Source organism: Hippoglossus hippoglossus, chromosome 12 (genome assembly GCF_009819705.1).
Source record: "Hippoglossus hippoglossus isolate fHipHip1 chromosome 12, fHipHip1.pri, whole genome shotgun sequence".
NCBI lineage: Eukaryota > Metazoa > Chordata > Actinopteri > Pleuronectiformes > Pleuronectidae > Hippoglossus > Hippoglossus hippoglossus.
In genome coordinates, this window is record NC_047162.1 from 2,395,261 (window position 1) to 2,420,652 (window position 25,392).

General features: G+C 41.2%; 1 protein-coding gene and 1 long non-coding RNA gene across 6 annotated transcripts; one reads left to right on the plus strand and one right to left on the minus strand.

Annotated features, from left to right (window-relative positions):
• Positions 1-516: 516 nt before the first annotated feature.
• Positions 517-24,209, minus strand: zfyve16 (zinc finger, FYVE domain containing 16). Of its 5 annotated transcripts, XM_034602578.1 has the most exons (19): positions 24,007-24,209; positions 19,079-19,187; positions 17,833-18,593; positions 16,516-17,778; positions 14,469-14,565; positions 10,071-10,247; positions 9,832-9,971; positions 8,418-8,637; positions 7,130-7,252; positions 6,829-6,984; positions 6,517-6,741; positions 5,765-5,847; positions 5,097-5,201; positions 4,440-4,590; positions 4,241-4,321; positions 3,967-4,129; positions 3,171-3,276; positions 2,188-2,364; positions 517-2,091 (listed from the first exon to the last, which is right to left on the minus strand). In XM_034602578.1, exons 2-19 carry the CDS (start codon positions 19,146-19,148, stop codon positions 1,933-1,935), a joined length of 4,257 nt encoding a protein of 1,418 aa, XP_034458469.1. In that variant the 5' UTR covers positions 19,149-19,187; positions 24,007-24,209; the 3' UTR covers positions 517-1,932. The 5 variants fall into 5 exon arrangements, with proteins under 5 accessions (XP_034458469.1, XP_034458470.1, XP_034458467.1 ...); XM_034602579.1 differs by lacking the exon at positions 19,079-19,187 and having other exon boundaries at positions 16,516-17,779; positions 17,834-18,593; XM_034602576.1 differs by having other exon boundaries at positions 16,516-18,593; positions 19,079-19,178.
• On the plus strand, positions 6,343-19,676 carry LOC117771801. Its single transcript, XR_004615650.1, has 3 exons — positions 6,343-6,354; positions 16,433-16,442; positions 19,554-19,676. It is a non-coding gene; the product is annotated as an uncharacterized LOC117771801 (long non-coding RNA).
• Positions 24,210-25,392: the final 1,183 nt, after the last annotated feature.

A 25,392-nucleotide genomic window follows, 5' to 3' on the forward strand; every position in this document is an offset into this window, starting at 1 on the left:
CCTTCAGCTACCAGGCTCCTCTCCTGTGGAACCAGCTCCCACTCTGGGTTCAGGAGGCAGACACCATCTCTACATTTAAGTTTAGACTTAAAACGTTCCTTCTTGATGAAGCCTATAGTTAGAGCTGGATCAGGTGAGTCCTGAACCATCCCTTAGATATGTAGTCCTACACTGCTGGGGGAACTCCCAGCATGCACTGAGCACTTCTCCCCCCCAATTCATTTTAATGCATGTGACTAACTTTTAGTCTGTTACCTCCCATCTCTCTCTTTGCAAGTATCTCTCACTCCAGAGCTGCAGGATTCAGACAACTATTATATTTGTTATATGAATTGTTGCTGTCATTAATAACATCTTTACATGTTTACATATCACTCTTAATGTTTTCATTATAACAACTAGTCTGTCAGAGCTGAAACATGACGGTTACACAACTGTTCCTGGTCTCCGTCTCCTCTCTCCCCCTTTCCTCCCCCTCCCCCCTGTCTCTCTCTCCTCTTTTACACCCACCTCTCCTCTCTGCCCCATTTTTCTGCTCACCCTGACCGGTCGAGGCAGATGGCCGCCCATGGAGGTTTCTTCCAGTAAATAAGGGAGTTGTTTCTCTCCACAGTCACCAAAGTCCTTGCTCGTTGTGGGAACTGTTGGGTTTCTCTATAATTTTTTAAAGGTCTTAGACCATACTTTTTAATAAAGTGCCTCGAGATAGTGTACGTTATGATTTGGCATGATACAAATTAAATTGAAATACAGTTTGTGTTAAGACTTAAGACGCCTTAAAATGAATGAATTTGGAGTTTACATAAGTTACTGACATCAACTAAAATAAACTTCATGCCTGTATCAATACATTTTCTTATTGTTGCTGCTGATGCTGCCGTGTTTGTTTATCTCATTTCTGACAGCACAACTTAAAACCCTGGAATATTTCTATTTTACTTTTGGGTGATATGTTTGTGAGAGAGACTCGCCCACAGCGCTACCCAGAAAGGAATAAACAAACAGGGTCGTTCAGCAAAAAAGTTAAACTTGGAGATTTGGTTAGAATTTCATGTTGAGCCGGCACGTCAAAGGACACGTCCACACCAACACGTCCTCCTGCATTGTTTTCATGCAGCATATTGCAATGACATTAGGAAGGGCCCCCTCCTTGTGAACAGGAGGGATTGATCGTGTCTGGAGACTGATGGGAACACCTCACGGTAAAAAGTCAAAAGTTTGGAAAAGAAGATAAAAAGCTCTGAGCAATATCATTATAAACCAGCATATGAAATGACAGCAGAGTAGTTTTAGAGGACATGAGGTTACATTTCTTTTCATCCCTGTGCAGCACTTTTTTTCTTTTAGAACGGCTACAGCTACAAATGTGAAGTGGCTATAGAGTAGCACCTGATCACATGGAGTAGTGAATACTGCAGTCAGTAATATCCCTCACTTTAATATCACCATTTCATTCAATATGCCCATATTAAAATAAAATAAAAGACATTTCGATAAGAGTGTCTGTGGGAAACATTCACTGAGGTGCTCCGAGCTGATGGAAGCCAGCGTGGAGCCTGAAAGGCAGATCCGAGGAAAGCGGTTTGAATAGTTTGGTTGTATTTGGTCGTGTTGTCGCATCTCTAGTTTAGTGTTTGGCTTCTTGAATTAAAGCAGCTTCGGTGAGCACGAAATTCACAAACATACACCACTGTTATTTCATAACAGCTGACCAATATCATATCAGTTTACATCCCTCCAAAACACATCCCCAACCTCAGAGTGGGAATGTTGTGCCAGCGGCTTCATGTCCTCTGTGATTGGCTGCAAGTCGCAGTTAGCTGTTGCATTAGCACGTTGTGCCACAGTCAGCAGCTTGTCTTTCTGTACTCAACCACCCTCTGTTAAGTGGATTTATTTGATACTTTGTGTGGGACACTGTCTGCGTGTGCATTAGATTGTGTGTGTGATGTAGAAGATGAACTCCATGTCCATGGCAGTCTGTGGTACACTAGCGCTACCTCCATGGATGACAGGGATCAGAGCGCTGTCCAGCTCGTTCATGTAGCGCTGAGGGAGGAGCCTGCCTCCAGAGCCAGCCTGGTACTCCACCTGAGAGCAAACACACAGCTACTCAGCATTTGCCTGAATTTAACTGAACAGAAGACATTCTTAGAGCTGTACTGTGGTACAAACAATGTTGCGTACCATATCGGCCTGCGTGGAGATGCGGAGAGAGATGGAGTTGATGCCACTGGAGGTGAGAACAGCAAGGTGAGGAGTCAGAGCGCTGCAGGCGGCCAAAGCCATCTCCTTCTGAAACACGCTGCAGGACGACAGCACCGACGACAGGCTGCAGTCAGGAGTCTTCAGCTGGTAGAACACCTGGAGGACACATTCAGGTAAGCTCACGGGTCTCACAAGCTGATTTAACTGGTGTCAGAGCAAAACGTTCTGACGTGCAGCTTCCTGACAGTTAGTTGGATCATGACCAAGATGTTTTCAGATGGCCCCCTAAATGAAGTCATTTACACATACAAAAATAGATTCATAATGGATTGTTGAAATAATTATGATTTAGGATTATAGTATGCAGGTTATAGAAATCATGAAATCATGAATCATGAAATCATGTTGATATATTATTAAATTATAATTTAAATACATAATTTACAGTCTGTACAAAATCAAACCAAATGCAGTTTGAGATACTGAGAGCAGAAACACACACTTTCAACCAAGAAAGGGATGTATTGGCAGAACCTGAATACAAAATAATCCTAATGATGTTTTCATTCGTGTTTGTAATCATCTAAATTATACAAATGGTTGTTTTCTTTACCCCAGAATGGGCCCTTTATATTTAAAAACTTTATATCTACACCAGGAGCGGGTCCTCTCTACGGAGGCCATCCTGTTTTTTAAAGTAGCCCAGACTGGACAAACTAAACACCTTTTGAGTTTTTATGACAATTGAAGGCTACCACAGGTTCTCTGTCATGTTTGGAAGGGGAGGGTGAGGTGAGGGGTATTCAGCTGCAACATGAAACTTCACCACTAGATGTCACTACATTCTACACACTGAACCTTTAAGCCCCATTTATAGAACGGTGTCATTGACTGTCAAATAAACCTTAAGCTCAGTGCGCACAGGGTGTGAGGTGGGGGTGTTATTGAAAAGACAAGTTCACCTCAGTGCATCTGATGGTGCGACCGTCTGACTCGAACTCTGTGTCCTGCTGCATCCTCACACTGCGGACTCCATCCAGAGGTCTCTCATCAACACCACTAGTTTTACTGCAGAGAAACACAATTGTTACAAAAATCACATTTACAGATACTCACATAAATGCCGAAAAAAATCAAATAAAAGTCAGGTCTGGTAAAATAAATACAGGATTGGAAATACCTGCCCTGTGACAGCTCACAAAGTAAAGCCAGTATCATGTCCTAATATCATCATCAGTACAACACGGTCATATCACACTCACCTGCTCAGTTTCTCTTTTCAACTCAAATACCATTTTCATTCACAAATTATCTTCACTTTCTTCTACAAGTAATGTTAGATTACGTAAATTAAATTGTGTACTTTCTGCAAACGTTTCAAAATAAAATTCAAACACATAAAAAGCTTCTTATGTAAAACCTATGTGCAGTATTTGATGACTGAAAATAATGTTTTTTATAATATTTCTTTGGGTTTAAGAGGATTGATGCTAATATGTACATTACAGTAAATTTAAAAAGACAACAAGAGACCATGGAGGAAGTGTTGACGTTACACCATTGCTTTCTTCTTTTGTTGGCACCTGATTAGCACCTGCTCTGTCGCTGTGTAAGGGAAACACATCTGATTTTACAACTGAAAACTTTGCAGCAAACACAGCTACTCCCTGTAGGAGGAGCCGGTATAGAGATGTGTGGTTGTAGTGCAGTCAGTGGTTGGACAGATTCTTGTGAGCGTGCACTGTGTAGTGCTGTTACCCTGTGTTGACAGGTGAACTCCAGTCAACCCAGCGGACTGTGACGTTCTCTCGGACCTCCCCTCCGTCATTCCTGCCACAGGGTATCTGAAAGTCTGTCTGCTCCCTCAGGGCAGAGCGCAGAGACTCCATTGTCTCTGGAGGAATTTGAACCATCAACCCATCTGACACACAAAGAGAAATTCCACTTATTCTGGTCCAGCAACTGTCATGTTACTATGCTCTTGCTTGATTCACGGCTTTGATGTGATAAAATAAGACTCAACAAATGTTACCTTCAACAATGCTGGACTTTGCGATGAAGCCTGACGAGGCTTTCAGCGCTCCATTGAAAACCACAAAGCTGGCGCCAGTCACTGAAACACAACACAGACCTCTGCACAGTTAAACACTGACGTTACATAAACAGAGTTAAGAGACTAGTGTTGTGCATACTGGTCCCTCGGAGCAAACAGCATCACTACTGACACTGACCTGTGCGGGTCTTCCCTGGCATGCTGTTAGCCTGGGTCTGATAGTTCCCCTCCTCGTTCTGGATACACACCAGGTGAGAGTCGGCCTCTGAGCTGAAACTTGCTCCAATGCTGATGACGTGCTCATTAGATGCATTTACCACCTTCTGCATCTGTTAAACCGAGAAAACATGTAATCCATAGTGAAACTCTGCTCTGCACTGTGTTGGCCAGTGTTCTTGCTTTAATTCTTCAAGTCGGATAACGATTCTGAGCCTTTTTTCTTAAGGGAAAATAGAGCTGCAGCTTTTGGTTGTGCTGCCATGCTGCAATGTGGGGGGGGACGCTCACTAAGGGAAGTGTTACATGATTTTAAAGTACTAAGTTACTTACAAATGTAATTCAACTTTTAGCCTTTTTTATTCTCCAAAACATAAAATCTACAGTTCAAGGCAGAAAAACCCTTCGCATATTCTGAATCAGAATATGGCCTGAACACTGAAACAAATTTTTCTTGCACTTCTTATTCTCTCCTTTGTTGATTACTGTTCAACAACCAGCTTTCTTGCTGGTGTCAGATGCAAAGATGAAAGGTCTGTTACATATGAAGACACGAGAGGCGTATTGATCTTCAAGTCTTTTCTGCAGAAAATGTTTATTATTCCTTTAAGTCTCATACCTCATTGAAGCTACATTTGGGAATGTTGATGTAACTGTGGCCCATCTCCATGTGGATCCTCAGGCCATCCACGACTGACAGACTGTACTGGTAGTTTCTCAGGTCCTGCGTGAACACAGTTCAGAGAAAATGATTCACGTGTGACAAGCAAAAATTCTAAACAGTTTTCATGTTTGCCTGTGACGGGCGCCAAAAATGCCAAAGTCCATCTGCTGTTGAGTTTACTGGAAATCAAAACTGATACTTGAGTTTATCATGAGATTCATCATACAACTTAAATGAACTGAAATATTTCATATCTCATGTAAGAATCAGTGATTGTCATTTAGATTTTACTTAACTAAGGCAGTTTCTTGGGTCATTTGGGGAAGTAACCAGACTTCAGGCCATTAACATTAGCAACTTAATTAAAACACACTAACAGAATGTGGAGCACATCTCCACACAGTTCTGTTTTTTACTTCAGTGCATGTTTAAGTCACTTCATGTACATTATCATTTATTTATTAAGATGAGACAGTTTCTGTTGCACCATCTTAGCTAACAGTACAAACTCGATTTGAGTCATTTTAAGGTACACATTGGAAATGAGCATAAAACAGGGGGAAGGAAATGCCCCTACCGATAACAAGGGTATCTACTACATCTGGTTGTGTTACAGCACTTACAGCCAGTAAATTCATAATGGTGTGTCCTGTCTCTCGATACACAGACTCCCGAAAACGAACACTAGTCAATGTCGTGGGATACACTGAAATCAGAAAACGTTGGTTAGTTATCGCTACATAAAAGTATAAAATTACAGGTAAGCAACACTGTTATAATCCTCATTAACTAATTTTAATATAATCCTTTACAAAGCTTGCTTCAAAGGCACAATCCATAAAACAGAAATATGATAAGAAAACATTAAATTATTGCTTTGAGGTGATGATTTTGGCCTGTTGATATTTATTTCTTGAGCAAACTATAATTTGGTTTATGAAATTTCATCAAATACTTAATGATCCAATTATCACAACCATAATATGTCCGACATGACTTTAAATTGCGTCTTTTGTCCCAACAAGATGTTTTCAGATTACAATACACAGAAAAAAAACTACGCCGAAACATGTCAGTTTGGGTTAAATATGACCATGCCATGATAATAAAAAGTCTTTAAATGTTTACATGCATCCCAGTCATAGAGCACCTCAAACCCCCTAAGTGTGTCCAAGAAGTGCTTCCTAGGCAAACTTTATGTACAACTATGTTTGTTCCAAATAGAAACTAAACTAAGGACAATTATTTGTCAGTTTCAATAATGTCAGACAAGTAGATGAGTGTTTATGTAACTGTCTGGTATGCAAACTCAAGGCAATATTAAACTTTACTAGTCTTATGTTTAAGGCAAAGACAGCAGCAACAATAAACAAACCGCTGTATTTAGCTCCAAGCCGCAGGAGAAGCCTGAGTGGAAAGACTTTGGCCCAGGGCACCTCCAATTTCTGGATGAGCAGACCAAACAGGAAAGGCTGAGAGGGGAGAGTGAGGCCATCTAGAGGCTGACACGAGGGAGAGAAGAAGAGCATCCCAGCGTGATCTTTACTGCCCAGGAAACTGCTTGTGAACGTCACATTATCCAGCTCCTCCAAAAACTTTCCTGTAACAGAAAATGTTTGATTTTCATGAGTGAAAACTTCTGCTACTAAAAGGGAAATAAATGGACCATACTGAGCTCGCCGTGTACCTTTTTGAGCATCTTGGTAAATAGTGAGATAGAGTGTGAAGAGGTCCTTTGGAAGAGTTTTTTCCTCTGGCAAACACTCCAACAAAAACACCAACTCTTTCTGTCCCAGAGACTGCAGACCATTAGAACCGAAACACCAGCACTGACAACTGGAATCTGAAAGATGGAACAAAAAGTTGAGTTAATAGCGACTAGGATTTGAGGTTGTGGCATCTGAGGACATCCGTAATTCTCGACTACTGTATGTGCAACGCCTCCAAAGAAAACCCAAGTTTGAGGGATAGAGATATACCCTACTCACATGTAACCAGTTTCACATTGACTAGCAGGTTGGCGTTCAGGACAAATGTCAGAGGTCGGGGTCCTCCTTCCTCCAATAAGTGCAGAATCTGGCATGGGGCGGGACTTTCCTCAACCAAAACATCTTAAAGAAAAAGAGCAGACCATAATATGTCAGAAAAGGCTAAATACATACAATCAAAAGCAATAGTGTGAGATTGGTGATTTGGAATACATTGCTGGTTTAGGTGATGTCTTTTTTTATTTAGACATATCTTACTTTTACCAGGGTTTCTGCACCGTTTACCCAATTCAATTTGAAGTTATTTAATTAATTAAAAAACAAAGTGTTTCTGTTTTCAGTTTTATTATTTGCAACACGATATTCTGCTTCCTACTTTATAAGGTCCAGCAGTGCAGAGGAATAAAACATTTTTATTTTTGCTGTAGCTGCAAATATAAAAGGAAGACACGTGGACTGATTATTAATGTGGTTGTGCAGGTTGATTTTATAGACTGCTCTGAATCTGTAAATAACACTGAACTGTGGCCTGTAGATGAATGTGTTCAGGCCCTGTTTAGACCTGAAATTAACATCCGTCTGTGGTGATTTGACCGTGGACAGTTCTGAGTTCAACCCTGGTATTACAATGTATCTCCACATCTGTAATCAGAGCTATCCCCTTGTGATTGAATCACCTGATACACATATTAATAACAGGGCCTGTACATTTTCTGACTTCACAGAACCTAACATTGGGCCATCTAGGATAAAGTAATGTTTCAGTTAAAGTATTGTCAGGCTGTTTCTGCAGCCAAAGCAGAGAGACAATTGATGTGAGATGAGCTCAGTCAGACTGAAATGTTCATTTATAATCATGAGAAATGTGTGGATCTTTTTTTCTAATAAAAGACATCAGAGGCTCTAGTTTCTCTTTCTCCTCACGTTGTTCTGAGCCGCACTGTTAGAAAAAGAGAAAAATCACCAACACTGTCTCCATCAAAGGATCTTTGTTGAATTCAAATGAAGATATAATACTTCTGATGCATTTATTTAGTGTGACAAACTGTTTGTTGGAAGCTCTGTTTACTGGTTCTCCAGTAATCTGATTGGTCAGTTGATCTGTCATCTCGAAATAAACCTGCTCTGGAGCAGGTTTGATGTGCAGCGTGGTTGTTGTTGTTGTTGTTGTTACATGTCTGACCATAGAAGTTTACAGTCTTTTGACTTTTACCGAAAATCGGACCAACATGAGAAACTGCCGAGTTATAAAACCACTGAAACCATGGCACCTCAAATAAATACACACCTCCTCCGTCATCCTCGCCGGTGGTGAAGAGCAGAGGAGGGAGCTCGTCCTCATTGTCTGGCAGCAAACTGGGGACTCTCTGAACTGAGGAACTGATTGCAGAAAGCAGGGCATAATCCCAGGGTCCTGACACCGGAGGTCTAACCACCTCTACAGCTCCAGAAGCTTCCGGGGAGGAGGAGGAGCCACTGACTCCAACCTCTGACCCTGCAGGCCCGGGCTGAAATGAGAGGGTCAGTCACGGTGGTACCATTCCCATCAAACATCAATGGATTAAGTCATTTTTACTGCTTATAATGATGAAAGTATCAGTAAAGCAGAAAAATTGGAAATTACATATTCAACTTGACTCACCACAACTTTGTCAAAAATAATGGCAGTAGCAGCGTTGATGTACAAGTAGGGATGAAACGGTGTGAACATTTTGTATCACGATTATAGTGACCAAAATTATCACGGTTATCAGCATTATCATGTTATCAGTATTTTGACCGTATTCATAAATATGCTGTAAATGTTAAATTACTGATACACAAACTCTTGTAAGTTTTATATTGACATAATATACAGCTTGTTTGTTTAATGCATGCAATTTGGCGACAGAGGATGTTATCATTTGTTAGCCATGGCCACAGATTACTAACAGTTCTCCTGATGTTACAGCCCCCATCTGGACGTACTAGTCAACATGCGATTCTGTTCTTCTGCTCTTTTCTAATCACTCACACCTAGAACTGATCTTTATAATAACCTGCTTAACTCATAATTATGTGTTCATGGATAAACGCGGGATCACTTCTTCTGCAACAAGGAAGTTAAAACTAAAACATAATCTGCAGGAAGAGCTTCTCTCCTGTCTGTCTGATGTCCTGGCTGTGCGCGTCAGGTTCTCGTGTTCTGTGTGGCAGATGAACTGTGTGTGCACAAAATCAATAACAATTTTACTTGTATTGCTCATATTCACAAAAATGTTGGACTTTTTTCTCCAATGTGTTTAAATATGTGCCTCATAAACTCTAGAACGAATCAAACAGACATTAAGTAAACTTCAAGTACTGTACAGGTACTATAATAACTTATGATTAGTGTTTCTTGTTAAAGTGTAAAGTGAGCAAAGGTCAGCAAGGGAGTGAGGACAAGCGGAAGGGTAATACAGCACGGAACAAGGACACCGCGCATGTAATGTGTGTCTGCCCTGATCCTGAAGCAGCAGTGGGCCAGCGCTGCAAAATGAACATAGCGGAAACCCTGCGGTAATCACGCTAATTAAAGATTAAACAAGTAACTGTCTGGAATTTTACCACAGTGCACCATGAAACTGGAAATCGTTTCATCCCCATGTACAAGTCATAAAAAGTGAGAACCAAGTGTTTCCCTGTCGCTTGGCTACATGGATGACCTCTCCACGACTTACTGCTGTCTGGTCTGGGGTGACATCAGCAAACTCCTGGGAGCTCCTGCGGCTCGTCACCGACAGCTTGGTTGTGTCTGCCACCTCTCCGTTGGGTAAAATACCATCAGCAAACCACACACGCTTCTGCTCACGAGGACAACCTGACAGATAACAGAAAACAGAGGGCTTTCCAAGGGTACCTTGCAGGTGGGAAATCCGACCAACAGCAAAGTGCAGACTGAACACGAGGGTATACATACTGTCGTTGTTGGGTTGTTTGAGAACGGACACAGGCACCATGACAGTGGGTGGAGGTGAGTTTAGAGTGCCAGCAGCACGAGCCTGCTGCAAAGGGGGGATGGTGCTGCAGTACTCAGATGGGACGTTGGGGTTTGGACTGGGACCTGTAGGACTCATCATCCGCTCCAGGGCCTGGGCTGCAAAGTGGTACACATAAATAGATGTGATAAGACTGGTACTCATTTCAACACCTTAATCTTTTAACTCAAATTCCAGTCTCAAAGCTTGTTCTCTTCACTGGACAGATTTTTAGTTGCCATGCTAATGACTTAAAAACAGCATTTAGAAGAAATCCAAGGTCCCCAGATGATGGATATCTTTTTTTAAACCTCTTACTGTTACCTCAGCTTCAGCACGAGACTTCCATTTCACTGCTCAATGTTTAAATTGATCTTGTAAAATATCTGAATGCTTGGGACATAACTTGTACAGACATTCATGATCCTCACGTGAGGTATCATAATGACCTCAGTGACTTTGACTTCATCTCCCATCACCCCAAACAGGAATTTCCCAGCTTAGGATCAATAAAGTTTGTCCGTCCATCTGTCCTCCTTAGCTGTATTTTGTGTGTACTCTGACTAAGGCCCTGTTCAGGCTGCCTCCTTCGGGGGCCCTGTAGACTGCGTCCTCTGAAGCCCCCGAACTAGCATACTGATGTTAGCATTTCGCTCAAAACACCACTTCTTAAAAAAACAGTTTCACAGAGCTGCTTGCATGACTCCCTTTTATTTAGAATTAACTGTTGAAAAAAAAGGAAACTCAAAAATAAAAAAAGAACTGTTTACGTGAAGTTGCTCCACAGACCAGTTGTACAGTGTGGGGAGAGAAACTGTTTGCTAGCTTTGACAGACACTGCTGATTCTGCCGGATGTATAAGAAAAATTAAAGGCAAATGATCACCAACATAGCTTTAAAAACTTGAAAAAATTCATATAGCAGCTGATATCAGGTTGTGTAGCTGTAAGGTTGTTTAAAAATCTATTCCCGTCCCTCTAGTTGTAACAAAGCTTAATCCAGCATAGTAGTATCAGTAGTACACAACAGTAATGTTTTTACATAGGCTACAGGCTTTACCCTCACACACCAAGTTAGTTCTTTAGAAACACAGCACTATATTATGTTATCAAATTACATTACATTTCATTTAGCTGACGCTTTTATCCAAAGCGACTTACAATAAGTGCCTTCAACCATGAGGGTACAAACCCACAACAACAAGAATCAAGAAAGTACAATTTGCTTTAAAAAAGCCAAACTACAAAGTGCTACATGTAAGTGCAACTTAACTGAATTCTTTCATTTTATTCAGCTAACCCCTAAGGCACCTTAAGAAGAACTTAATTGTTCTCTTAACAGCAGATATGAGGTACGTAGGAGTGTTGTTGTTTTTCACAGTATGCATGTAATCCCGTTTGTCCTCCTTTTATGGCACTCATACCATAAATGAACACAGGGAGTTGGCTTATGTTTTCTTTTTCCACTGCTGGTGAGGAATACATTTTTGTGATCAGGTGTCACAGACAGCTCATGTCTGGCAAAGTACATTACATATGTACATTTGTAGAGCTGCATTTTGCCATTTTCAATAAAAGGAATTGAAAAGGCTCGTTTTGTGCAGTTCAGTTACCGATTTGGAAAAGAAGAGATTATTCTGAACAAAAGGAGGCATTTTAACATTTGAATTTAATCAAAATCTGTGAAAATGCTTGTTGAAAACGGGACAATTCATTCATCATACGAGGTGGTGCCAATAAATGACAGAGCATACACAACAGGACAGCTCGTTACGACTGAAAAGCTTTCTCAATGCCTTCTGGGTGCACTCCCAGAAAATGCTGATGTGGCACTCGTCTACATTATATTGATTAAGCATCATAGATCTTTATCGATCAGGCGTGTACTGACGACGAGTACAACGTGAGAACAACGTAAGAAGAAGGAAGCATGCACAGCGCAAAGACATCACAACTATTCAGACCCTTGTTTATGGGAAATAAAAGTCCAGAGTCAGTCACACAGCATCATTGAGAAGAGCTGTTTCACCTTGTTCCTACAAGGAAAGGATGACAAGGCATAAAAAGTCAGCCAGGGCTTGGGGCAAACTGCTTCAAGTACAAGTAAAAATACATTTGTGACGTCATTTTACATGGAGCACAAATAGAAACTCAAGTCAAGTCCAAACGGCCATTTGCATGTTTTGCAATGGTCAAACACGTTAACACACCAGGGAAACACAGTAGCACTACGCAGTAGCAAGACAAAACAAAAGTCTACTTATTAAGTAGTCAACAGCACCTTACCTCATCATCCACTCGACTAAAACTTAACCGGTCCAAATCATCACATGTCTATTCCCCCTTGTCTGACTTTAAACACTCGCATCACAGCGCCTCCTCAAGCCACTCCCCGCTTATTTCCATGAGTCTACGTCTGTTGTTAGTCGTGATAGCCTGTTAGCTTTAGGCTGGGTGCATGTGGCGAGCCTTACATGCAGCTCGCCACACTGATGAGATGGAGAGCGAAGAGAAGAGAGGGAGGCAAGGAGAGAAAGAGGTGACAGAGGGGAGAGAGAGATCGCATCACACTGCTCGAGCATCCGCCTGGCACTAAAAGTGGATCACCTCTTTCCTTCTTAATTTAGACTGAGTGTGAGCGTCACATGTCTACAGCGTTAGGCGGTTCCTGTATCTCACACAAACACACACATACACACACAATCAAGGACAAATGCCAGCGTCCTGCTATAACTCTCCTCCCCTCTCCGTCTCCCCCCTCCCGTCTCCCTCTCCATGTCCGTGCTGCAGTCTTTAACTATGAAAAGGTGCCTCTCTGAACATTTATCATCAAGGCAGAACCAAACCACAGACATGGAAACCACAGACATGGAAACAACAGACGTGATTTTACAGAACTGAATTTTACACTGCCTAAAATGGGAGACACTAACATTCGGTTTATAATAGTGAAAAGATACAAGTCTTTTTATGAATGTATTAATTTTTAATAGATCTTCTGCAGGAGAAGAGAAAAAAAGCCCCTGAGCCATTTTTACAAAACATCTTTTTGTGTTTCATGTCTTAAATATTCATCAGATGCATAATGAAAATGTTAGTGTGAAGTATTTAGGTTTGACAACTCATGAATTCAGTCATTTTGAGAGACAACTCTTAGAGTTTTGTCTGTACCTACAAGGCAATTAACACCTCAAACCTATACCACTAATGTAACTAATACTACTATTGGTAAACTGGATTGAGTTATATGCATATACAAAACACTGCCAGCTCATGAATCAAAGGATTTTTTTGGAAAAATATGAAATATTAAACCTGCAATAATTATTTTGGTAGCACTGGATTTGAATATTAAACACAACATTGACATCTTCTAAAGTTGTGACAGTATTAATTAATTAGCTTTCGTTTAAGTAAATTTAAGTCTTTTTTAAGTGCACCTTTCTGCTCTTGTCTCAGCAAAATATTGTTTGATGCAGGACAGGTAGCGTACGGGGGTTTAACCGAGGTGTTTCTGCAGGAAAACAGCTTCTGCTGGAACAGCGTTACAGAGAGCCAAGAGACTGAACCACAACAGCTAACCTGCAGGCTGCAAAATCAAAACTATGAGTAGAAAGAAGCTAAAATACTTTGCAGCTGTGGTGAGCTGAATCGACACCGTCCTCTTCACATACAGTGCCATCTCTTCCACTGTTCATGTAAAAATGTTAGTGAAGCAGTCGGGCAGCAACAAAAAACTTGTTTTAACTGATGAACAACCCCATCCAAAACTCTTGGCACAGCCAATTCAATGCTCATTTCTGAAGTACGTTGGAGGTGGTGTCATGGCTACTTCTCGAAAGGGCTCACTAATCTTTATGGATGATGTAATCATGATGGTAGCAGCAAAATGAATTTAGATGTCTACAGAAACACCAGATTAGAGACCAATGCATCCTAACGTCATCAAGCAGCAAAACTGTGGCTGAGAGCACAATGTCAACACAACAAGCAGCTTCATCGGGGGGGTGAACGAGGACAGTTTTATACTGGCACAGTCAATCACTGCACCCAAACCCAGCAGAGCAGCGTTTCACCAACAGAAACAAACAAGAACTGAAAGAAGCTGCAGTAAAAGGACTCAGGTGAAAAGAATTAAGCTCTACCATATGATTATCATAATTCAGATAACTCCTGAATGACTACACCCCGTCTGTCATGATACAAAATATTATTTTTAAAACACTGAAACCCTATTCGCATGTTTGCAAATCAACTTTGGAACACTTGTGTCTGTAGTAACATGCTATGAAACCACAGTGGCTGAACCCAATTTCCAATCAGACCAAACCAGGGTCTTACCTCTGTGTATGTTATCAAAGCAGATGACGCACACACGAGCCTCTTTCTCCAGGTACTTCAGCTTACACTTCCTGTTGCAGCACACAGCACAGTAAACCTGCCACAATGGAGAGAGGAAGAGATTGATGAAGGAGTCGTGCTAAAAAAGCATCCAGCATGAATAGCAGGTCCTTATAAATAAGAACAAAAGGTACAGCAATGCACAGGAGCTCAAAGCATGTTTAACTATCTAGTTGTTTAAGTAGCAGTAATCATGTTGTGAACAATAAGGCATCCTAAAACAGTCTAATACCGTTTTAATCGCAGGCCTTTAAATGACTTAGCTCCAGCTTTAGGACACATGGCTCAGTGGAGATCTATAGGGGAGCTGGAAAAAGAAGTGCTGACTCACGCTCTTTGTTTCCATGAATTCACTCTGCTATATTTGGTCCAGGAGATTTAATCTGTTTTATTTAGACATCTCTGAAACACGGAAGCTGCATCAGAACTTTCCCTTTCATTTCACATACCAGTGTTTGAAATAAGACTGTATGAAAATCCTGATTCGATTACTACAATTTCACAAAGGGAAGGACAAAATTAATTTGTTGGGACAAGCTCACAAGAGGAGCTGAGTATCTATTGTAAGCATTTGGTTAATGTAGTCAAATTAGAAGGACAAACAACATGAAGGTTCTTAAAAACAACTGCAGATGCTTTACCCTGATCATTTCAAACACATTTGAAACTAGAGCTGAAGAAATAGTAGATTAATCGAATAGTTAATAGATAAGATTAATCAGAAACTATTTCGAATTTTATCAACCATTCTTCAAGCAAAAAGACTAAATAATCTCCATTTACAGCTGCTCAAATATAAGGATTTGGGGCTTCTTTGTCATGTGAGATAGTAAATTAACAATCTTTTACTGGTGGTCTGTCGGTAACACAATTAAAAGACATCAAACTGGCCGTTTTGGGATTTTTATAGATTCAAAAAATGTGATCAAGAAGATAATCGGCAGTCGGGAAAGGAAAGATCCATTAGTTGTGGCCCGATATGAAACATTCATAGTGTTCCCTGTAAAAACAACAATGTGTCGGTAATACAAGGACATTGAAGATCACAACTGGGAAATCTATTTGCTGTAATGACTGGCGTTTTAATTGTCCTGTCAGCAGGCCTGTCATGCAGGACTACAAAGAAATATAAATGTTTCCTGTTTATTTTATCAGCTGAGCTATGCAATGAGAATAGAAGGAAGCATTGCATAGCTCAGCAAATTTGGGGCCTTACTGATAATTTCAGCAGCCGATCATGGCCCATCACAGATCTATTGCTGATTTGAACTTAATGCAAAGAAAGATGCTTGGAGTTATTTTGAAATGGAGTCATCGCTGAGTTTGTCCAGCAGAGCGCACTCTGACTCCGTTGTTTACAATCTCACACTTGGTGCATAGACAAGTGATGTCATTGTAATGGGCATTTCTGCTGTTTTACGGTTATGTTTTACCAAATAATCTGGAAAAAAATACCCAGCCCTTAAGAAATTATCAATATATATGGGAACTGTCAAGAAAATGTATAATAGGTGTATTGTTGCGGAGCCAAAAGGCACAGTGAACCATTTTGGGTGCACCTAAATTATGTGCTGGTGCACCTAACTGAAAAAGTTAGGTGCAACAGTGAGACCTATGTAAAAAGTTAGTCTGGAGCCCTGTTAAGTTAATCAGTTGAGTGATCCATATACAATTTACAATCCTGATTATCGAGTCAAATTGCTTGTTCTATGACCACAGGCTGAATAACCTACAGGTTTTGGATTGTTGGTCAGAGAAAACAAGCAATATGAGCTTGTCACCGTAAGCTCTTACAAATTGTGATCATCACAAAAAAAAAAAATCACAGGATTCAAAGCTTTTTGAATAAATACTGGTTAATGTATTATTACTTGCAGCCCTGTTGTATTCCCAGCAGAGCAGAGATGTCTAAGGGTTTTCACACTACAATGAAACAGGCTCCAAAACCTAATGGATTCAATTAAAAGGTAAAGGCTGATGAACATACCTTCCCACATGCTCGACAGTGATGTCTCCTCTTGGTAAACGTGAACCTCTGGTAGCAGTTCATACAGTTGGGGGCTTCGGAGTCTGGCACCCAAGCAGGCTGCCTGCCCCCCAGCTCCTCCTCTCCCTCTCTCTTGCAGCTCACTGCCCTGGGACCATCTGTGGGTGGCTCCCCTGGGTAAGGTGGAGGCTCTGACAGTTCATCATACCCCACACTGTAATCCTGATGCTCCTGAGGGGCATATATAGGACTCAAAGCACTAATGTCGGAATGCTCTTCTGTAGGACTAGGGCTTATGGGTGAACTCTCTTCATCCTCAACTGCATTTGGCCATTTTGAAAATGTTGAAGGCTGCTTCCCTTCTTCTTCTTCTTCTTCTTCTTCCCCTGCTGGTGGAGGTCTTACAGTTTGGCAGTGTAGCTGCTTAGGTCTTGCACCTCCATAGGAGGACTGCTGATCAGGGCTACTACTGTGCTGTGACTGGAAAGTGTTGCTGGTCAAAGAATTCCTTGTACCAGAGGAAAGTTCTGGCTCTTCTTGACAAGGTCTGCAAGAGTCCTGTGATTGTGATGGAGCACCAGCGTTAAGACTTCCCTCCACAGACACACACATTATTCTGTCACTTTCTGGGGAAGCCAGACCCTCTAGCTCGTCCAGTCGAGCTCGACCACAGCTTCTCAGTTCCTCTTCGAGAAGCCTACCCTCTAGAGCTCCATTTGGTTGCGACAGACTTTCAGGTTGCTTACAATCTCCAGAACTGCTGCAATAAGAGACACTTCTGGCCTGCTCTGCTTCCGTATGTGCCTGCAGGAATGCATCCAACTCTTCGTCAGTAACCAACAGCTCAGCCTGGTCACTCTCAGGCTGATACTCGAAGCCAAACTCAGCAGGATCCACTGGACTGGGTTCTGAGCGATCAGAGCTAGTATGGTCTGCATGAAGGGGAACAGCAGCAGGTTCAAGAGAGACATGCTGCCCCTCTGGTGACAGCCTGCCCTCTGTGATCAGCTGGGACCCATAAACAGGTTCCTTTGAACGGGACCTATCCTCCTCCGCCTCTAGGGCTGACAGGGAGTCTGCCTCTGTGCTCTCACACACATCTGCCTCGTCACACTGCTCTGTTGCTTGTCCTGACTCTTCTGTGGTCTTTGGTTGCACCAGAGCTCCACATATGGACACAGCTATGGGCAGGCACGATAAGCCTACTGGTTCACTGTCTGATGCCCCCGATTTTAGACTTGCCTCACCTTTATCTGAGGCTTCTTGTGAATCATCCTCTTTAGTCACCAAGGTTGTTGCTGATGTTTCTTTAATGTTCAAAGCAGGCAGGGAGTCCTCTGGTTCACAGTGGTCTGAAGAGTTATCCACCGCTTGGTTTATAGAAGCAACCTCCTCACAGTCACTGTCCTCTCTGTCAGCTGACTCAATGGTCCTTGGCGATGGTGAATCATCTGTAGGCTCACAGCACCTCTCCACTGCTGCAGGAAGAATAACGTCCAGCAGACTGAGTGAGGCAGAGCATTCACCGCTCTGCTCATGGAAATCAAGACTGAGCAGTTCGTCTTTACCTGCAGAGGCTCGCTCTTCCATGGTTACTCCACAGCATACACTCTGGCTTAACCCCCCCTCCTGCTGATCCATAACCACAGGACTGTCAAAGTCAACAAGCAGTGTTTCCTCCTCTTCCATTTGCTTCTCCACCAAGTCCAGTTCACTGAAAGCATCATGACTGCTGGCCCTGATCAGTATGGCCGAGCTTGTGTCATTCACAAGGTCACACACTGGCTTCAGAGCTCGATCGGGGCAGGGAGGGGCAGAGCTTATAGCTGGCCTACGATCCACAGAGGAGAGGAGGTCCACTCCAGTGAGAGGCTGACCTTTGACCTCTCTGTCATCTGTGCTGCAGTTGTGACTGCTGGGGCGGTCAGGACAGCTGGTGGCAGAACCATAATGAAGAGAGTTAAGGTCAGGGAGGCTTGGTGAGACAGTGGATGCCTCTAAGGATAAACACTGAGAGCCCAATGAGGAGAAGGGGTATGCAGAGGGCTTCAGGAAAACGGATTTGCAATCAAGTTCCTCTGTTTCAAAAAAAAAAAAAAAAGGACAATACAAGTTAAGGTCAGACTCACACTTAAAAGGATCATGTCTGATTTTAAATTATTTAAAAATATCACAATGTTTTAACTGGCTTAGCAAGAATTACAGATCCAAAAATGTGCTTGCTCATACAACATAATGGAGACAATAAACCAATGTGTTTTTTAATGATTCTTTTGATCTTAAAAACTGTCTATTATTCAGTCGATTAACAGAAAATTAGGCACCAGCTATCAGTAAACAGCCTATTACCCTGTTAATTTCCCTAAGAGGATTAACACTGGTCTCTGGACTGATGTTGGGGGGAAAAACTAAGATTTTAAAAAGCCAAGTTGGGTTCTAGTAAATTGTGATGTACATTTTGTCTTTGTTATTTAATAGACCGAACTAAATGATAACATTGACAAAACTATATACAGATAAGTTATTAACAAATTAAATCACTCATAGCAGGCCTACAGCTTACCAGTATTGAGCTCAAAGTCATCAAGCAGCTTGTCTAGATCGCATACAGCTGCCTTGAAGAAGCTGTCCATGCTGCGCTAAAACAAAGGGCCCTTACTCCCCTTCAACTCCTGAAAAGAAAAAAAAAGAAAAGTCATTGTCATGCCCAATAAAAGAATTTCAAACATGTGCTTACGTCTTAATGTCTTTGTTCTTTAGTCAGTAACTACAAACATTTCCCCAAGCAGGAATCCAGGTCACTTCTTGACACATTAACCCAATTGTGACTTTTGTTTGTACTCTATTGTAACAAAGTTAATGCAAACAATAACAATTAAGCAACACTTGACAAATGAAAATGATACCAAAACAAAAAGTTTATGATTTTAACAGTCTGATGAGTTCAATCATATTTATATTAGGACCCAAATACACCTTCAAACTGTCTAAATATGTATTAAGCAACACTGCCCTAACAAATGGTTTCTCCTTCTCAGGTAAATAACAATGACAGATGAAGTGTTTTCATGTTGAAGGGAAGGTTGGGGGAACTTTTAGAGGATATTCATGCTAGAACTGAAATGATTGCTTAATTAATTGTCAAAAATACGTCACTGGTATGGACAAATTTTGCATCCTCTGTGAGTTGTGTCGATGACAACAAATTGAATGGCGATGTTGTTGTCTGATGGGAAGTGTGCACACTGCAGTTAAAAGAAAACTCATTAGATGGTAAGAGGGTGCCCTCTGTGACTTGTTTGTGTATCTGTGTTAACACTTTGTTCCCAGGTGACAAAATCAAAAATTTATTAATGGATTGTGAGAACCATGACACTGATATTTGATGCTATTTAAACTGATTCATTATGTCAAGCAAACATAATGAAAAAATGCCAAACCTTATCTGGTTACAGCTTGGATTTGCCATCTTTCAATGTCATATGTAAATGACTTCTCTTTGGGTCTTGAACTTCTGGTTAAACAAAAAAAATCTGATATTTCTGAATTTCACCTTTGGCTCTGCAAAGCTATGATTGGCATTTTTATAAATCATTTTTGACATTTCATGAACTAAATAAAAAAAGAACAGGCTTTAATGACACCCTCCGGCTCTTTCTGACATATGGCTAAGAAAATGAAAATCTAATCATATTTCCCCCAAACCCTCATCTGTCAGACCGTTTTTAATCACATTGTATTCACAAAACGACAACACTTTATTCCATCACTGTCGGTGTCTATCTGATAATGCTGTGACCAGGTCTAAGGAAAGAATTATATCTCCACTTCCAATACAATGGAGTATGTCAATACAGTGGGGGACAGCTATCAGCTTGATTCCCACACAAATTCATGATCTTGTTGTTAGTGCTGCAGCCTCATTGCATACAACACTCAACACTGTCATCCTTCTGAAAGGGAAGGTAGTGAATCACGAGGTTAGCTCAATGAGGAGTTCTGCATAGCCTGGATAGGTAGTCTAATAACATAAAATAAAGTATTAAAAAATGTGACAATGTCTGTAAAAAAACATTTTCTACAATTTGCCTTAGACGCGTAAATAATGCAACAGGATTTGATGTCTTATGCAGAAGATTTTAATGTAGACTTGATGCATCAAGGAGACCAGAAAGTGGAACAATACACAAACTAACAGAGTAACATGAGCAATTGTCACTCCCAAGTCTGAAGATGTCTCCCACAGCATCTCCATATATCTTCCTCTACTTGCGTCACCCTCATTCTAACAGCACATCCATGAAAGGCTAGAACTGTTGTCACTCTCTATGTTACATGTAGGTGTTCACATCCTATTGGATAGTTAAGCCTAAAGTATGCATAACTAAATCACATTGTGTCCTTACGTCTTGCCACTGGTGAAATACACAAAAGAGTTGAAGTTGGTGCCTCTCTGTCTGGGGCATCTGAATAAGATGTCCGTAATCGTAGACACTACAATGTACTGTTGGTTGGGCCTTTATCTATAACTTGACCTTTGGTACTGCTTTTAGAGAGAAGGGAGAATCTGTGGAATTAGACAAGCTCTATTCTCCTGTACAGATATAATGTGATATACATTATATACATAATATATAGTGGCATAAACAGTACTGTGTGAGGATGGTCAAAAACTCCTCAACACCTAGAGTCTGTAAGAGTAGAATGGAAGGTAGAGCCTAGAGGTGTGCATCTTCACTTGCCTCACGATTCGATTACGATTCAGCAGTCAACAATTCGAATGCACAACGATGCATCTCAATGCAACTTGTATCAATGTAGAACGTCCACAATTTCCTATATTACTGCACATGACTGCTTTTTCATCAGTTAATAAAATCAGTCAGACAAATATGAACTCACTTTTTATTTAGAAAGTGCTTTTAAAAGTATTATAGACTGTTACTGTTAAGTGTGCTGTAATTTATTAAAAAAAATAAGGTTTTCAAATCAGAAAATCAGACTACAACGGTAAGTCTATGACAGTGGTCAGTGCTCTCCAGACTGAATTGACATGAATTCAGTTTAGACTTGTGTGCTGCACCTAAGGCTTAAAAGGACCAACTCTGATTACAGCCTTTACTGTATCAAGGGGGCCCCGCCTGGCCCCCCTGGCCAAATTGAGGTGCATTACTCCACTGGTCAACATGTGACTCTGCTCCTCTGATGTTTTCTATTCACTCACATGTAGAACTGATCTTTATAAAAACCTGCTGAATTCATATTTATGAATGAATTTTTTTGTATAAAACAAAATACGCTGCAGAAGCTGTGTATTCTGAATTTCAAAAGCTGCCAAATAAATTTACAATTAAGTGTATGACCTTGATCGAGAAGGGATTGTCACAATTGTCCTCAGCAGAGTTTAACAGCTAACACGTCATGCTGCATCATGTGATTTTCTTCCATCAACAGTCAACACATGAATATCATCTTATTTTAGTGATTATTGTCAACGCCTAATTTTTTTCCTCTACTGGGTAGGAAAATAGTTTGGACTTTGTTAAACAGTAAAAACCTGTTTATTTTTAAAATAATCTACAACGCATTTAAAAAATATATATAATTTGTTCTTTTATTTTTATCTACTGAGGATTGAGCACAACCACCTGAGGGAAATGTCATGACTTTCCTTCTCCATGTTGCACAGAAGTCACACTGTGTTATTTCAGATGGCCTGCAGCTCTTCAGCAGAGCAAGATTCAGAAAGCTCAACTCCACTGAGCGATCAACTTTTAGCAGAGAATCTAAATATCTGGAGAATGTTTTTGTCACCTAGGGAGAAACCTGCTCAAGAACCTCAGAGTAAGAGAGAAATTAGTCATGACCGTGTATTGTTGTGGCACAGTGGCAGTTAACTGCCTGCAGTAACACACAGTTCTAACACAACAACAACCATGTTGCTTCGAGTCTGTGACAGAACACACTGAGAATATAGCATCACTCCCACTGTGTTGAGCTCCTACCTGAGAATCAACAGTAATAATAAACACGGGAGTCCTGAGGCCAAGTCATACAGCACTTTTGCATGATACTGATCCTCCCACAGTAAGATGTGTTAAGATAATTCTCTAACTCACCTCTTCACTCCTAAAGTAAATCTCCATGGATCAATCAATTACTCTCTAAACCATTAAAATATAACTAAAACTGCACTGACATACCCCTTCTTTTACCCAGATTCATGGATTGGTTTATCAGATCAAATCTCTTATCAAATGTCTGGCGTGGTGGAAAATAAAACCGAGGGAAAACGTCATATAATTTCTAAAAGTTGGCTCCTTGAGAAAAGATAAACGAATACCTAATCTTGGCATAACAAGGAGATTGATTTTAAACAGTTACATCAATATTCTACATAATTTGAGTACAGCCCAAAAAGGTTTTTAGTAGTTGAATTAGATTCTAGATAATCCTGCCATTAGAAAACAGAACGAAACTGGCATGAAGTCAGATTATTTTTACGTGTTCAGTGTTTTAATCAGACGACTCTTTGTTTCTGGCAAATCATGTGATTAGAACAACTCACAGAACCTGATGGGCCACTGGGATCCAGTTGTCACACCATATCAATGCAGAGCTGGATATTTTTAACATGATATAACTTTTTTATTACTACCGCTTTCTGACTTAACAATAACTTCAAAGCCATCGTACATCCCAACAATCCACAAACCATTAACAACTGTTTGCTGTTACATTAATTAGAAAGGAATCGTTGTCATGGTTTTTCTTGTTGTAAAATCATGTTTTTTTTTCTTTTTACTTTTAATCCTTTTGTTATAATAAGGTGGACTTGTACCTGTGTTTGAAAGGGTGCTAGATAGATATGGTTAGTATTATTATTATCATCATTGTGGATTGATATTAAGATTGATTGAAGTATTACTGTGACCAAACACAGTATCCCCTGTGTTTGGTGACAGGAAGGATTTAACATTGTTCTTCTAGGGTGTGATCCTGTCTAAATACTATTGGTAAAGATGAGCAACACACCGTGACGGGTTATGGATGACACTGTGACACAGATAGAGACTTAATAATACAATATCATGCAATTCAACAGACTCTGCTGGCCTTTAAAGAGCGGTCACACAAAACAACAACCACCGAGCCTCAGCAGAAAGGCAGCTCGGTTGACATTTTCACTATGAAAGCGTCCACTGTTGTTTTCTTTGCAAATTTAGCAAACAAGCTAACTAACCTGGGGAGCTGAGCCGAGAGCTAATGGACGCTTGCTAACGCTGGTGACAGCAGGCACAGTTAGCAACCATCGTTTCACCACCACCAACACGCTGGGCACGAGTTTGAATTGAGCACCAGCTATCGACAAACCACCGCGGTTTACCTGCGGCAGGTGTAGCTCAGGTTAGCCTGTTAGCTGCTAGTGGACGCTGGCTAACGGAGGCTAGCTGGCAGTGGGTTAACCCGGGTTGTGTCTGACTTCCTCACCCAGCGGCGTCTTACTCCATGGCTTCTACAACGCTGGTGCTCGTCTTCCGTTTCAAAATGGGAACAAACGTGGCCGGTGTCGACGTCTCATCCTCGGAGCGGACAGCTGAAGTTGCCGGGTGTAACGAGCACTGTTTTGATAGTTGTGCTGGAGACTAGTGACTCCTCCACTCAGGCGGCCATCTTGAGCAGGCTGCTGCCGGGGGGAGGTCACCGGCTGAGCTCTGAGCTCACACCGCCTGCCATTGAAGTATCCCGCACACAGAAAGTCCAGATCGTCGGGGTTATGATGTGTTTATTACTCTTTAAATACAGTCTCTGGTTCTTTCTTACACACTGTACAGTGCATAGCTTTTCTGTGAAGCTGTCTGATATCTGAGTGAGACACGACTTTTCCCTTACAGATGTTTTGCTGCTCAAGTTTGGCCTCAACAGGTCAAGTTACACTTTGTTTACTGTTGTAGAGAAACCAAACTGCAGGTAACACACATTAAAAACGAATCTTTCTTCAAATATGAATGCACAGATGTCACTTTTCCTGAAATTGAAAAATAAACAATAGTACTTATTACATAGCTTTTACAGAAGTTTAGAGTCATTCTATCATCGACTGGTGGATTTCAGCTGATCTTCTTACACAGTATGTGTCTATGGTCCTGCACATGTACACACACAGTATGTGTCCATGGTCCTGCACATGTACACACACAGTATGTTTTTATGGGTCCTGCACGTATACACACAGTATGTGTCCATGGTCCTGCACATGTACACACACAGTATGTGTCCATGGTCCTGCACATGTACACACACAGTATGTGTCCATGGTCCTGCACATGTACACACACAGTATGTGTCTATGGTCCTGCACATGTACACACACAGTATGTGTCCATGGTCCTGCACATGTACACACACAGTATGTGTCCATGGTCCTGCACATGTACACACACAGTATGTTTCTATGGGTCCTGCACGTATACACACAGTATGTGTCCATGGTCCTGCACATGTACACACACAGTATGTGTCCATGGTCCTGCACATGTACACACACAGTATGTGTCTATGGTCCTGCACATGTACACACATAGTATGTGTCCATGGTCCTGCACATGTACACACAAACAGTATGTGTCTATGGTCCTGCACATGTACACATACAGTATGTTTCTATGGTCCTGCACGTACACACATACAGTATGTGTCTATGGTCCTGCACATGTACACACACAGTATGTTTCTATGGTCCTGCACATGTACACACACAGTATGTGTCCATGGTCCTGCACATGTACACACACAGTATGTTTCTATGGGTCCTGCACGTATACACACAGTATGTGTCCATGGTCCTGCACATGTACACACACAGTATGTGTCCAT

Coding starts and splice junctions, on each gene's coding strand:
- zfyve16 (XM_034602576.1), bottom strand. CDS start 19,148: ATGGACAGCTTCTTCAAGGCAGCTGTATGCGATCTAGACAAGCTGCTT. Junction 5,202..5,764: donor CCATTATGAATTTACTGGCT/GTAAGTGCTGTA, acceptor GTGTTCACGCAG/GACCTGAGAAACTACCAGTA. Junction 4,591..5,096: donor CCAAATGTAGCTTCAATGAG/GTATGAGACTTA, acceptor TCGGTTTAACAG/ATGCAGAAGGTGGTAAATGC.